Source organism: Eubalaena glacialis, chromosome 13, assembly GCF_028564815.1.
Source record: "Eubalaena glacialis isolate mEubGla1 chromosome 13, mEubGla1.1.hap2.+ XY, whole genome shotgun sequence".
Lineage (NCBI taxonomy): Eukaryota > Metazoa > Chordata > Mammalia > Artiodactyla > Balaenidae > Eubalaena > Eubalaena glacialis.
The window spans coordinates 53,051,907-53,065,242 of record NC_083728.1 but is presented as its reverse complement, the minus strand read 5'-3'; the positions used below and the strand labels follow the sequence as shown (position 1 = coordinate 53,065,242).

Below are 13,336 nucleotides of genomic sequence, written 5' to 3'. Positions count from 1 at the left end.
TTGTTTCCTCCAAACAAGTTAAAATAAAATAGTCTAGGGCTTCCCTGGTGGCGCAGTGGTTGAGAATCTGCCTGCCAATGCAGGGGACACGGGTTCGAGCCCTGGTCTGGGAAGATCCCACATGCCGTGGAGCAACTGGGCCTGTGAGTCACAACTACTGAGCCTGCGCGTCTGGAGCCTGTGCTCCACAACAAGAGAGGCCGCGACAGTGAGAGGCCTGCGCACCGCGATGAAGAGTGGCCCCCGCTCGCCGCAACTGGAGAAAGCCCTCGCACAGAAACGAAGACCCAACACAGCCATAAATAAATAAATAAATAAATAAATAAATAAATAAATAAATAAATAAATAAATAAATAAATAAATAAATAAATAAATAAATAAATAAATAAATAAATAAATAAAAATAGTCTATAACCGATTACATTAACACGCACGTGGTCGCCTTCTCCAAGCACGTGCTGGCTGGAAGCTCCAAAGGAAGGTTGATCCTTATTCAGCGGTGTCAGCCTCATTGTACTTTGTGTTGATCAACCCTAACCTTCATAATTATCACCACCTAAACTCTGGGGGTCACGGAAGTGCTGGGCATGTGGCCCTGCTGTGCCCAGCGGCTCCACGGGAAGCTGTGGCTCTCCTCCTATCCGAGCGGCAGGCAGTGCTCAAATTTAAACATTTTACTGAATGAATTGTTTTCAGTAGCCAGGGTGTCTGTTTCCATGGGGCTGGACTTTGTCATATGCCATTTGAGACTCTGCGAGGCTGATGTCATACTTTATCATTAGCACCGGGGCTGATGCAAGATCATAAATCATCGATTACCCCAAGGAATGCGTTTCTTAGAACAAGTTCCTCTTTATCCATTTTGAGGAAGGGCTGAAGGGAGAGACTCTTCAGAGCTCCATGATTTTCTTCTTATTCCCAGAAGAATAAGTGTTGAGGTGTGATTATGGATCACTTTGTTCACGGGCTGCCGAGGGCTCATGATTAGGCTTACGGCCCTGGGTCTCTCTGAACCTTTATTCCTGATTTTTATACCACAAAGTAGTAGTTTTGTGTCCATCATATAGATAAAAGCCCATGGTACACAGTGATAGCTGTCTTGATCCACTTAAGAAGATTAGGATATTGAATTACTTTCACATAATTTAAAATAATTATCTCTATTAATAAATACTGATGTGGACTTTATTTTTTGGCAGGATATTTGAAAGTGGATTTGTTGGCTGTTCTCTCCTAGAATCTTCTTGTTTTGTTTTGTCTTAACCAGTATCGTCCAGGACTCTTTTTACAGAGAAAAGCCATCTCCATTAGCAGTACCCTTTTGCGGGTGGTTTTGCGGGGAAGTGAGGGGTTTCTGGAATGCACTGGGGCCTTCTCGGCCCTTCCAGCCGAGGTCCTGGGCTCTCAGGTGGAGGCAGCTGATGGGGGTTTCGGGGCATATCAAATGGTGGGGGGACTGTGAAGTTTCCCACAGCAGATGCTGCCGGGGGCCGACTGCCTGCCCGAGAGTGACCTTGAGGGCATGCCCACGCTGTACCCTCCCTCTCTCCTCGTACCTGGCCTTGTGCAGGTGAGACACCAAGGCTCAGCAGCGAGGGGACTGGGCCAGTTTCTCAACCAGGAGAGGCAGAGGCTGATTAGAGGGCTGGGAGCTGCCAGTGTGGAGCGGGGGTCGCTCCCCAGAGGCGCCCCCTTGGGCCACACGTCCGCACCTGCAAACAGGCCAAGCGACAGCACCCCAGCGCTGTCAGTGCGTGCGGTAGGGCCCCGTCCACGTTGGCTGTCACTGTTGCCCCTGGGCTGTGGGCTCCAGGGTGTGCAGATGTCAAAGGTCGACAAAGCCGAACGATGGTAAGGACAGATTTTAATCCGTAATAACCGTTGCGATAGGGGGAAACATCCAGGGTGGACTGAACTCAACTTTGATTTGTACGGAGGTGACTGGGCCTTTTTTTTTTTTTTTTAATTTTAATTTATTTATTTTTGGCTGCATTGGGTCTTTGTTGCTGCACGCCGGCTTTCTCTAGTTGCGTCGAGTGGGGGCTACTCTTTGTTGCAGCACGCGGGCTTCAGTAGTTGTGGCATGTGGGCTCAGTAGTTGTGGGTCACGGGCTTAGTTGCTCCATGGTGACTGGGCCTTTTGAAGAGAAAAGGAGGGAAAATAAAACGTAAATAAATAAAATTAAATAAAATAAAGAGAAAATGAGGGAGCTGGGAGGGGAGTGAGCAGGGTCTCAGTAGAGTCAGGGAAGTGACAAATTACAAAAAATGGGAAGGTGGGGTTGGTCCCTGTGAGACCCATCTGAGTCACTCACTAGCCCTGATGGAAATTAGGCTCCTGACCTCCCACAAAGGCTGGGAGACGGGGCCTTATCCTCAGGTGTCAGCTGGAACAAACAGGAACTTCTTCTGGCAGCCCTGAGCTTTCTCAGGCAGGCATTTTAAGGGGATCTCAGGTCATTCTAGGGATGTGGCCTTGAACTGTTAGGAACTGTTAGTGTTTGTTCATGTCTTTTCAGACCTAGTGGAAAAGAGGCTCAGGGTGTACTAGGCTAGGGTCTGGTCATGGAGTCTTTGCCACTCATTAGATAGAGCTGCTATTAACATCAAGGAGAACATATTAGAAGATAAAGTGGGATGATAAAGATGTCAGAGTAATGAAATAAGGGGGAGGGAAGATAAAGGTAGTAGCCAAATCAGTTACACTAGAAAAAAATAATATGAATATGGAACATTTTAAAAGAAAAAGACCAGGAAAATGTATAAGAACATCCTAGACAGGTAAAATAGAGTAGACTTAATCAAGAATCTGCTAAAAAGAAGAAAGGAATGTGGAATATGGCAGCAAAATGGAGGCCAAGGACCAGCATCCTCTTGCTGCTGTAAACCTGGTTCTTGGGTCCTCCTCTCCCCACCCACACTGGTAGTTGAGGTCACGGTAGAGGTCCTGAGAAGGAGGCTTGAGGTAGACGTGCCCAGGATGGTGAGCAGACCTTCGTTACCTTCAAGCCAGCATCTCCCCCTCCATGGAAGTAGAGAGACATTTTAGGAATAAAGGGTACCATGGGCCCGTTGCATGGGAGGAATGCATAAACAAGCTTAAATATTCTTTATCTTAGTAATTCCCAGAGTCTTTATAACTGTGACGATCTATGAGGGACCCTATAGCGGAAAAGTGTTTTTAGACAGTGGATTTCTTCTAAGGGGAGGAAGGGCTGCTGGGAGCAATATCATAGAAGCAGTGCTCCTTGGAGCACTTTTGGGAGGCGCTGTGCCCACCTTGCTGTCCTTTGGCTCGTGAGCGATGCTGCCCTGCAGTCCACGCCCAGCCGGGCCGAGCGTGTCCCCTCTGCCTGGGACATCCCACCTCCAAGTCTCGATACAGCTTCCTCCCCGTCTCTTCACTCAGGTCTCACTCAAGTGTCACTCCCTGACCCCATCACTCTCCATCCCAAAGCAACTTACCACTCTTTGAAATGTTCCAGGTGATTTGTTTGTTACATTTTTGTTGTCTGTTCCCCCCATTAGAATGTAAGTTCATTTCATGGGCGTGTTGCTCTATCCCTGGCATTTAGAACAGGGTCGCAGGAGCAAGCAGAGGAGCCAGCACTGAATTTAAGCCTTTCCGGTAAACAGGGTGGAAGATCACGACGACCTCGTGCCAATATTCCTGCACCATGACACCATCCTGAAGGAGACTTATGGCGAATACTTCCTGGCTGAACTCATAGAGGCCCAAGATGAAGAGAATCATGCCGTCGTGTGTGAGGTGCGTGATAACCCACCTGGGGGCCCACTGAGGGAGAGGGATGAGAGAAGTGAGCAGCTCTGGTCCTGGTTTGCTGAGCATCCTGGGAGCTGCTTCCCTTCCTCCTTCTAGGTGGTGTGCCCGGCCCGCCTCCCAGCTGTGCCATCACCCACCTCCCCAGGGTTCCCGCTTTAGGTTTTCAGGTTTTACGAGGTCCTTCCAGATGCCCAGTCTTAACAGGCTCCAGCTCGAACTAGATGCAGCTGACTCCAAGTTCCTGGAAAACAACTCGGGCAAACATCTTATCTTTTGGGCTATGTGCCCCTTGAAGGATGTGCAAGTCTTTGGTAGCAACAGTTAAAGTGAGCTTGAGCATGATGGTGGGCTCCAGGTGTGATGGATTTAACTGATGATTACCCTCGGTTTCAGGAGGTGAATTCTATCTCGGAAAAAATTTCTGATGCCAGGATGCACTGAGACCAATGAAAGCAATCTTTTGGGGTAGAGCACATCAGTATATTTAAAAAGCTCCCCACGTAATTCCAATGTGCAGCCCAGGTGGTAAAACATTTATCTACATGATGGAAAACACATCGGGTGAAGAACAGGATTAATTTAGATATACATGGGCGTTAGTTTCTTAAGGTGAGAACTGGCCCTGAAAATTAGATTCTGATATACTAGTCCATGATAGCTGTTTCTTCTACATTGAAATACTTAATTTTTATTCTTTCATGTTTAGGTTTTTGCATTGTCTTTTAAGGACTTGCTTTCAAATATTGTCGTTTGACCTTTAGCTCCAGGCTGGTGACAGAAGGAAGGGTCAGGAAATATTTGGGCCCAGCAGCACCATTTTGAAAAACCATGTCTTACACGATGAGACAAAAACTACTGATAATTAAAATGATTCATACAGACCCAAATAAGGGCTTTTAATGATCCAACTGTACCTATTCAGTTTTGTCAGGTCTTTGTTTTTTGGAGAAGACCTTTATTTATTTATTTTTACAGCTTTATTGAGATCTAATTGACATATAACATTGTATAAGATTAAGGTGTACAATGTGTTAGCTTGATACACTCATATATTGCAAAATGATCACCACCATAGCATTAGCTAACACCTCCATCATGTCACATAATTACCATTTTCTTTTGTGGTGAAAACATTTAAGGTCTACTATCTTAACAACTTCCAGGTATATCGTAGAGTATTATTAGCTATAATCAACATGCTGTACATTAGATCCCCAGAACGTATTCATCTTATAACTGGAAATTTGTATCCTTTGATCAACACCTCCCCTTTGCCCTGTACCTAACCCCTCATAGCCACCATTCAACTCTCTGTTTCTTTGAGTTCAACTTTTTTAGATTCCACATAAAAGCAGTATCATACAGTATTTGTTTTTCTCTGTCTGACTTATTTCACTTAATATAATATCCTCAGGGTCCGTCCTTGTTGTCACAAATGGCAGGATTTCCTTCTTTCTCATGGCTGAATAATATCCATTACATATATGCACACATATATATGTATACATACATATGTACATACATACATACATACCACATCTTCTTTATCCGTTCATCTGTTGATGACCACTTAGGTTGTTTCCATATCTTGCCTATTGTGTACAATACTGCAGTAAACATGGGAGTACAGAGATCTTTTCAATACCCTGTTTTCATTTCCTTTGGATACATACCCAGAAGTGGAATTGCTGAATCATATGGTAGTTCTATTTTCAATTTTTTGAGGAACCTCCGTGTTGTTTTCCATAGTGTCTGCACTAATTTACATCCCCACCAACAGTGCACAAGAGTTCCCTGCGTCCTTGCTAACACTTGTTATCTCTTGTCTTTGGTGGGTATTTTTTTTGTTTGTTTTTTTGGCCGCACTGTGCACCACGTGGGATCTTAGTTCTCCAACCAGGGATTGAACCTGCACCCCCTACATTGGGAGCTCAGAGTCTTAACCACTGAACCACCAGGGAAGTCCCATTTCTTATCTTTTGATGGTAGCCATTCTAACAGGTGTGAGGTGATAATCTTATTGTGATTTTGATTTGCATTTCCCTGATGATTAGTGATATTGAGCATCTTTTCATGTACCTGTTGGCCATTTGGATGTCTTCTTGGAAAAATGTCTGTTTAGTTCCTCTGCCCATTTTAAAATTGAGTTGTGTGTTTTTTTGCTATTGAGTTGTATGGGTTCTTTGTATATTTTGGATATTAACCTCTTATCAGATATATGATTTGCAAATATCTTCTCCCATTCTGTAGGTTGCCTTTTCATTTTGTTGTGTCTTTTGCTGTGTAGAAGTTTTTTTGTTTGATGTAGTCTCACTAATTTTTGCTTTTGTTGGTTGTGCTTTTGGTGTTATATCAAAAAAATTGTTGCCAAGACTAATGTCAAGAAGCTTTCCCCTATGTTTTCTTCTAGGACTTTTATAGTTTCAGGTCTTATGTTTAAGTCTTTAATCCATTTCCAGTTCATTTTTGTCAGTGGCATAAGACAAGGGTACAATTTCATTCTTCACCATATGATTATCTCGTTTTCCCAGCACCATTTATTGAAGAGAATAGCCTTTCTCCGTTGAGTCTTCTTGGCTCCCTTGTCAAGTTTTAGTTGACTGTAAATGTGGGGGTTTATTTCTGGACTCTCTATTCTGTTACATTGGTCTATGTGTCTATTATGCCAGTAGCGTACTGTTTGCTTTTTTTAAATTTATTTTTAATTTATTTATTTTTGGCTGCGTTGGGTCTTCATTGCTGCACGCGGGCTTTCTCTAGTTGTGGTGAGCAGGGGCTACTCTTCGTTGCGGTGCGCGGGCTTCTCATTGCAGTGGCTTCTCTTGTTGCGGAGCATGGGCTCTAGGCGTGCGGGCTTCAGGAGTTGTGGCATACAGGCTCAGAAATTGTGGCTCGCGGGCTCTAAAGCGCAGGCTCAGTAGTTGTGGCTCATGGGCTTAGTTGCTCCACGGCATGTGGGATCTTCCCAGACCAGGGATCGAACCCATGTCCCCTGCATTGGCAGGTGGATTCTCAACCACTGAGTCACCAGGGAAGCCCCCATGTACTGTTTTGATTACCATAGCTTTGTAATATTGCTTGAAATCAGAAGTGTGATGCCTCTGACTTTGTTTCTCTTTCTCAATGTTGCTTTGACTTTTGGGGGCCTTTTGTTGTTCCATGCAAATTTTATGATTTTTTTGTTTTCTGTTTCCATGAAAATGCCTTTGGAATTTTGATAGGGATTAATTGAATCTCTGGATGGCTTTGGGCAGTATGGACATTTTGACAGCATGTAATTCTTCTGGTCCATGAACACGGGGTATTTTTCTATTTCTGTCTTCTTCATTTTCTTTCATCAAAGTCTTGTAGTTTTCAGTGTACAGATCTTTCACCTCCTTAGTTAAATTTATTCCTAGGTATTTTATTGTTTTTGATGCTTTTGTGAATGGGACTGTTTTCAGTATTTCTTTTTCAGAGATTGTATTTCTAGTGTATAGAAATGCAACTGATTTCTGTGTGTTGATTTTGCGTCCTACAACCTTACTGAATTTGTTGATTAGTTTTAACAGTGTTTGGGTAGAGTCTCTAGGATTTTCTGTATGTAAGATCATATCATCTACAAACAAAGACAATTTTGCTTGTTCTTTTCCGATTTGGATGCAGTTTATTTCTTTTCCTTGCCTGATTTCTCTGGCTAGGATTCCAGTACTTCGGTGAAGAGGAATGGTGAGAGTGAGCACCCTCATCTTGTTCCTGATTAGAGGAAAAACTTTCAGTCTTGCACCATTGAGTATGATGATAACTGTGGGCTTGTTATTATTGGCCTTTGTTATGTTGAAGTATGTTTCTTCTATACCCAATTTGTTGAGCATTTTAATCATGAAAGGATGTTATATTTTGTCAAATCCTTTTTCTACATCTATTGAGATGATCATATGATTTTAATCTTTCACTCTATTAATGTGGTGTATCACATTTATTGATTTGCATGTATCAAACCTCCTTGCATCCCAGGGATAAGTACTGCTTGATCATGGTGTATGATCCTTTTAATATGCTGTTGCATCCAGTTTGCTAATATCAATATTTTGTTGAGAATTTTTGCATCTGTATTTATCAGGGATATTTATCTGTAGTTTTCTTTTCTTGTAATGTTCTTATTTGGCTTTGATATCAGGGTAATGCTTGCCTTATAAAATGAGATAGGAGTGTTCCCTCCTCCTTAATTTTCTGGAGGAGTTCAAGAAGGATTGGCATTAATTCTTCCTTAAATGTTCGTTAGAATTCACCAGTGAAACCATCTGATCCTGGGCTTTTCTTTATTGGGAAGTTTTTGATTACTGATTCAATCTCCTTACTTGTTATTGGTTTGTTCATATTTTCTATTTCTTCATAATTCAGTCTAGGTAGCTTGTCTGTTTCTAGGAATTTATCTGTTTCTTCTAGGTTATCCAATTTGTTGGTATATAATTTTTGTTAGTAATCTTTTACCCTTTGTATTTATGGAATCAGTTGTAATGTCTACTCTTTCCTTTCTGATTTTATTTCAGTCTTCTTTTTCTTAGTTAGTCTAGCTAACAGGTTGTCAATTTTGTTTACCTTTTAAAAAAACAGCTTTTAGTTTTGCTGATCTTTTCTATTATTTTTCTGGTCTCTATTTCATTTATTTCTGCTCTGATCTTTGTTATTTTCTTCCTTTTGCTAACTTTGGGCTTAATTTGTTCTTCTTTTTCTAGATCTTTGAGGCATACAGTTAGGTTGTTTATTGAGATCTTTCTTTTTTCTCAATGTAGGCATTTACCACTATAAACTTACCTCTTAGAACTGCTTTTGCAGCATCCCACAATTGGTTTATTGTATTTCCATTTTTGCTTGTTTCAAGATATTTTTTGATTTCCCTTTTGGTTTCTTCTTTGACCTCTTGGTCTTTCAGGAGTGTAATTTAAAATTTCCACATACTGTGAATTTTTCAGCTTTCCTCCTGTTATTGATTTCTAGTTTAATACCACTGTAGTTGGGAAAAATACTTGGTATGATTTAAATCTTCTTAAATTTGCTAAGACTCATTTTGTGATCTATCATATGATGTATCATGGAAAATGTTCCATGTGTTCTTGAGAAGAATGTGTACTCTGCTGCTGTTGAATGGGATGTTCTGTACACGTCTGTTAGGTTGATTTTATCTAAAGTATGAATCAAGTCTAACATTTTCTTGTTCATTTTCTCTCTGGATGGTCTATCCATTGTTGCAAGTAAGGTATTGAAGTCCCCTGCTATTATTGTACTGTTGTCTATTTCTCCCTTTATATCTGTTAGTATTTGCTTAATATATTTAGGTGCTCCAATGTTGACTGTATATATATTTATGATTGTTATATCTTCTTGATGAATTGACCCCTTTATCATTATATAATAACCTTCTTTGTCTCTTGTTAGTGTTTTTGGCTTAGTCTGTTTTGTCTGATTTAAGCATAGCTACCCCTGTTCTCTTTTCGTTTCCACTTGCATGAAATATTTTTTCCATCTCTTCACTTCAAACCTATATGTGTCCTTAAAGCTGAAGTGAGTCTCTTGTAGGCAGTGTACTGTTTTGTCTTGCTTTTTATCCATCTAGCCACTCTGTATATTTTGATTGGAGAATAAAATTCATTTACATTTAGAGTAATTATAGGTAAGGACTTACTAATGCCATCTTATTGTGTTCTGGCTGTTTTGTAGTACCCTTGTTCCTTTATTCCTTTCTTGCTGCCTTCCTTTATGAATTGATGATTTTCTGTAACGAGATGCTTTGATTCATTTTTCTTTATCTTTTGTGAGTCTACTGTAGATGTTTGCTGTGTGGTTACTATTGAGGCTTGCATAAAACATCTTGCAGATATAACAGTCTATTTTACACTAAAGACTTAATTTCAATTGCACACAAAAATTTTACCCTTTTACTTCCCCTGTTATGTTTTTAATGTCACAATTTATCTCTTTTTATATTACATATTCATTAATAAATTATTGTAGCTATAGTTATTAAAATATTAAAATTCTTGTCCTTTAATACCTACATTAGAGTTACGTGGTTAATGCTTCACCATATTAAAGTTTTAGCATATCCTGAACTTGACTATATACTTACCTTTACTATTGTGTTGTATATTTTTATATATTTTCATGTTATTAATTAGCATCCTTTCATTTCATCTTGAAGAACTCCTTTAAGCATTTCTTGTAGGGCAGGTCTGGTCATGATGAATTTCCTCAGCTTTTGTCTGTCTCAGAAAGTCTTTCTCCTTAATTTCTGAAGGACAGCTTTGCTGAGTAAAGTATTCTTGGTTAGCAGTTTTTTTCTCTCAGCACTTTGAATATATCATCCTGCTAACTCCTGGCCTGTAAGGTTTCTGTTGAGAAATCTGCTGACAGTGTTATGAGGGGTTACCTTGTAAGTCCCAAGATTTTTTTCTCCCACTGCTTTTAAGATTCTCCTCTTGTCTTTGATTTTTGAGTTTTATTATAATGTGTCTTTGAGAGGATCTCTTTAAGTTGATTTTATTTGGTGACCAATGAGCTTCATGAACTTGGATATCTATATCTCTCCCCAGATTTGGGGTGTTCTTGGCCATTATCTCTTTAAATAAACTCTCTGCCCCCTTCTCCCTCTCTTCTCATTTTGGAACTCTGGTGATTCACAAATTGGTCCTTTGGATGGTATCCTATAAATCATAGGATACCATCCTGTGACCCTTTTCATTCTTTTTACTATGTTCTCCTCTGACTTGATACTTTTAAAGTTCCTGTATTCAATTTCATTGATTCTTTCTTCTGATTGATCAAGTCTGCTGTTGATGCTCTCTGTTGCATTTGCATGTCATTTGTTGATTCTTCAGCTCCAGAATTTCTGGTTGGCTCTTTTTATGGTTTCGCTCTCTTTGTTCAACTTCTCATTTTGTTTGTGTGTTGTTTTCCTGATTTTGTTGAATTGTCTTTGTTTTCTTGTAGCTCACTGAGTCTCCTTAACACAGCTATTTTGAATTCTTTATCTAGTAAATTAGAGATTTACCATTTACTCTTGTCTTTGGGTTCAGTTACCAGAAGATTATTGTGACCCTTTGGTGGTGTCATACTTCCTTGATTTTTCATGATCGTTGAGTTTTGCATTGCTGTCTTCACATTTGAATAGCAGTCACCTCCTCTGGTCTTTGGAGGAGAAATAACTTCTCTTAGCTCTGCTAGAGATTCTGAGGCTTCCTCAGACCTTCTATGGGTATGCCTGCTCCATGCTTCTTGCTCTCTCTTGTGGCAGAATTCTTAAGCTTCTATGTCTTCTCTGGACCCTGCAAAGCACCAGGTCGAGTGCTTCTGTATTCCCAAAGGTGGCACTACAGCTCAAATTTGTGGTCTCTTCCTGGCCCACAGATTGGGCCGACTTTCTCCATATGCTCCTTAGCCATCTGCCAAAGTCTGCTCACGGCACCATTAGGAGTATACATGGGGAGCTGCCACAAGGTGGGCTGGTGTGTGCATAAGGCATGTGGAGCACTGGGGGTGCTCGTGGGCAGGCTGGCAGGATCCATGGGTGAAATATTCCCAGTAGCTCGTGGGTGGGCTTCTTGATAGAATCCATGATGCCTGTTAATGTCCTCTGGGGGTCCTACCTGCTGCTGTCCCAGACTCCTTCCACCCCCCAGTCGTGAGCTCCCAGTTTAGTACTCTGGATCTGGCAAGAGAGAAATGAGCCCCTCTGGCAGCATCCTGCATAGCTAGGGAAGCCAGGTGCTCACTTACACAGTCTCGCTTACCCGCCACGGGATAAATTAGGGGGATAAATCTTGGCCCTAAGCTGTGCTGCCTTGGAGGATGGGTGTTGTGGGGAAAGGCAGACTGTTTGTCTTACCCACTCCAGGGCATCCAAACTGGTATTTTTTTTTTTGCTCCAATGGAGCTGAAACTTCTCCTCGGGAAACCTGAACTTCATCAAAGGCTCTCTCATCCGTGAGTGATCGTCTAAGTCACTGTTCTCAGGGGCTCCTGGACTGAGGCTGAGAGAGGCTAGAGCCAGTTCAACGACCTCTGCAGGGTCCACAGCTGCGACCGAGGTCTGTCTGCCTATTTCCTGATGCAAAGGAGGGCAAGACTCCTCCCAGGCCCCTTGGTGGATGGTGCTGGATCCCACAGCTCCTTCAAAGGCACTTTTGTTCATGGATGGATGCCGAATATTTGCTGTTGAGCAGGGGACAAAAATAAGGGATGTCTTATACCACCATGATGCTGACCTGACTCTGGAGAAGGCTTTTAATTCTTTGGTTTCAAGGTGCGAGTTTGCACCCAAATCTCTTGAGTTAGTTCTTGTGAAGAGCAGCTGCAGTGACCTCTTCCCTCAGTTCCTTCCCTCTCGTGTCATGTGTTACAAACTTTCAGTGTGTGTAAATATCAGAGGAAAGTCGTAGGCTGAAAATTGCAGTCCCAACCCCGCAGGGATCCTTTGGTGTCTCCAAAGACACAAACGGAGTCCAGGCTGATCTCTGAGAGGCCGTGCTGCCTCAGACATCAGAGATCGCATGTCCCATGGAGATGTGACCACGGGCCTCAACCTTAAATGGAAGGGCAGGAGCAGGACCTGCCAACAGTGAGCAAACCAGCCTAGGATCTGGGAGTGAAACTCTGGTCTTCACCAAGCCCTATCAGGTGTCTTAAGCCTTTTTGGGTTCAAGATCAGTGCAGTCACCACCCTACCACCTACCTGCCAGGACCCTCCTCCCAACCACCTGGGCTTCCTCAGACCTGCCTTTTGGCAGCAGTGTGCTGGAGCTCGCTCACCCTGGCTCACGAGAGCCAGTTGCTAAATCTTTAGGAACTTGGCAAGCTGCTTGTTAAACACAGCCCTTGTCAAAAATTAAGTTATATCAACTAACAGTGTAGTAAATTATACTAAAAACAAAATTAATAAATCCTCAAAATTCATTACTTTGTAATTGTTTTACTCTTATTTGTCCTCTTGGGGTCATTTATATCTGTGGTCTCTGCAGAGTGGAAATACTGTAACTACGGCTACTGCGCATCTTCTCCCAATTCTCTACTCAGTGACATCACACCAAGAGCTTACAACGGGCTGCAACGGGAATATTTACACCACAGAAATTGGCAAATGTTACAAATAAGCTTTTCCCTACAATGCCGATTAGCCATTAACCAGCACACTATACTTTTAGGTGACCAGAGATAACGGGACATAGTACACCAAGCCTGTCCCTTCCCAAACCTGTCCATGACAGTCATAGGCCATGGGTGTGGATGCCCTGAGAGCCATGTCTTCATCGTTGGGGGGCCCTCGACTAAAGGTTTTTAACTGTGAGCACTTTCTTTGACTTAATCGCAACTTTGGAGGAGTTCTGAGTCATCACTTTGCTGCAAGTTGCTTTTCATAACTTTATCCTGGCTGACCTTGACATCTGGTGTTTACTCCAAACTGCGATTTCAGGGCAGGGCGGTTGGAGGCCAAGGGCAGCTCCTAGAGACAGATGGGCAGAGCGTCTGCCTTGGCAGCATCCGCGACGTGGGCAGTAGCGGTCCGAGGAGGCACT

At 42.2% G+C, this 13,336-nt stretch overlaps 1 protein-coding gene across 1 annotated transcript in view; it reads left to right on the top strand.

Moving 5' to 3' along the window:
• The window catches only part of CFAP61 (cilia and flagella associated protein 61), a 255,942-nt gene that overhangs the window by 23,948 nt on the left and 218,658 nt on the right, over positions 1-13,336 (top strand). The window contains exon 7 of the mRNA XM_061208391.1: positions 3,638-3,770. Within this exon, the coding sequence (XP_061064374.1) occupies positions 3,638-3,770 (133 nt within the window). The remainder of the gene's footprint in view (positions 1-3,637; positions 3,771-13,336) is intronic.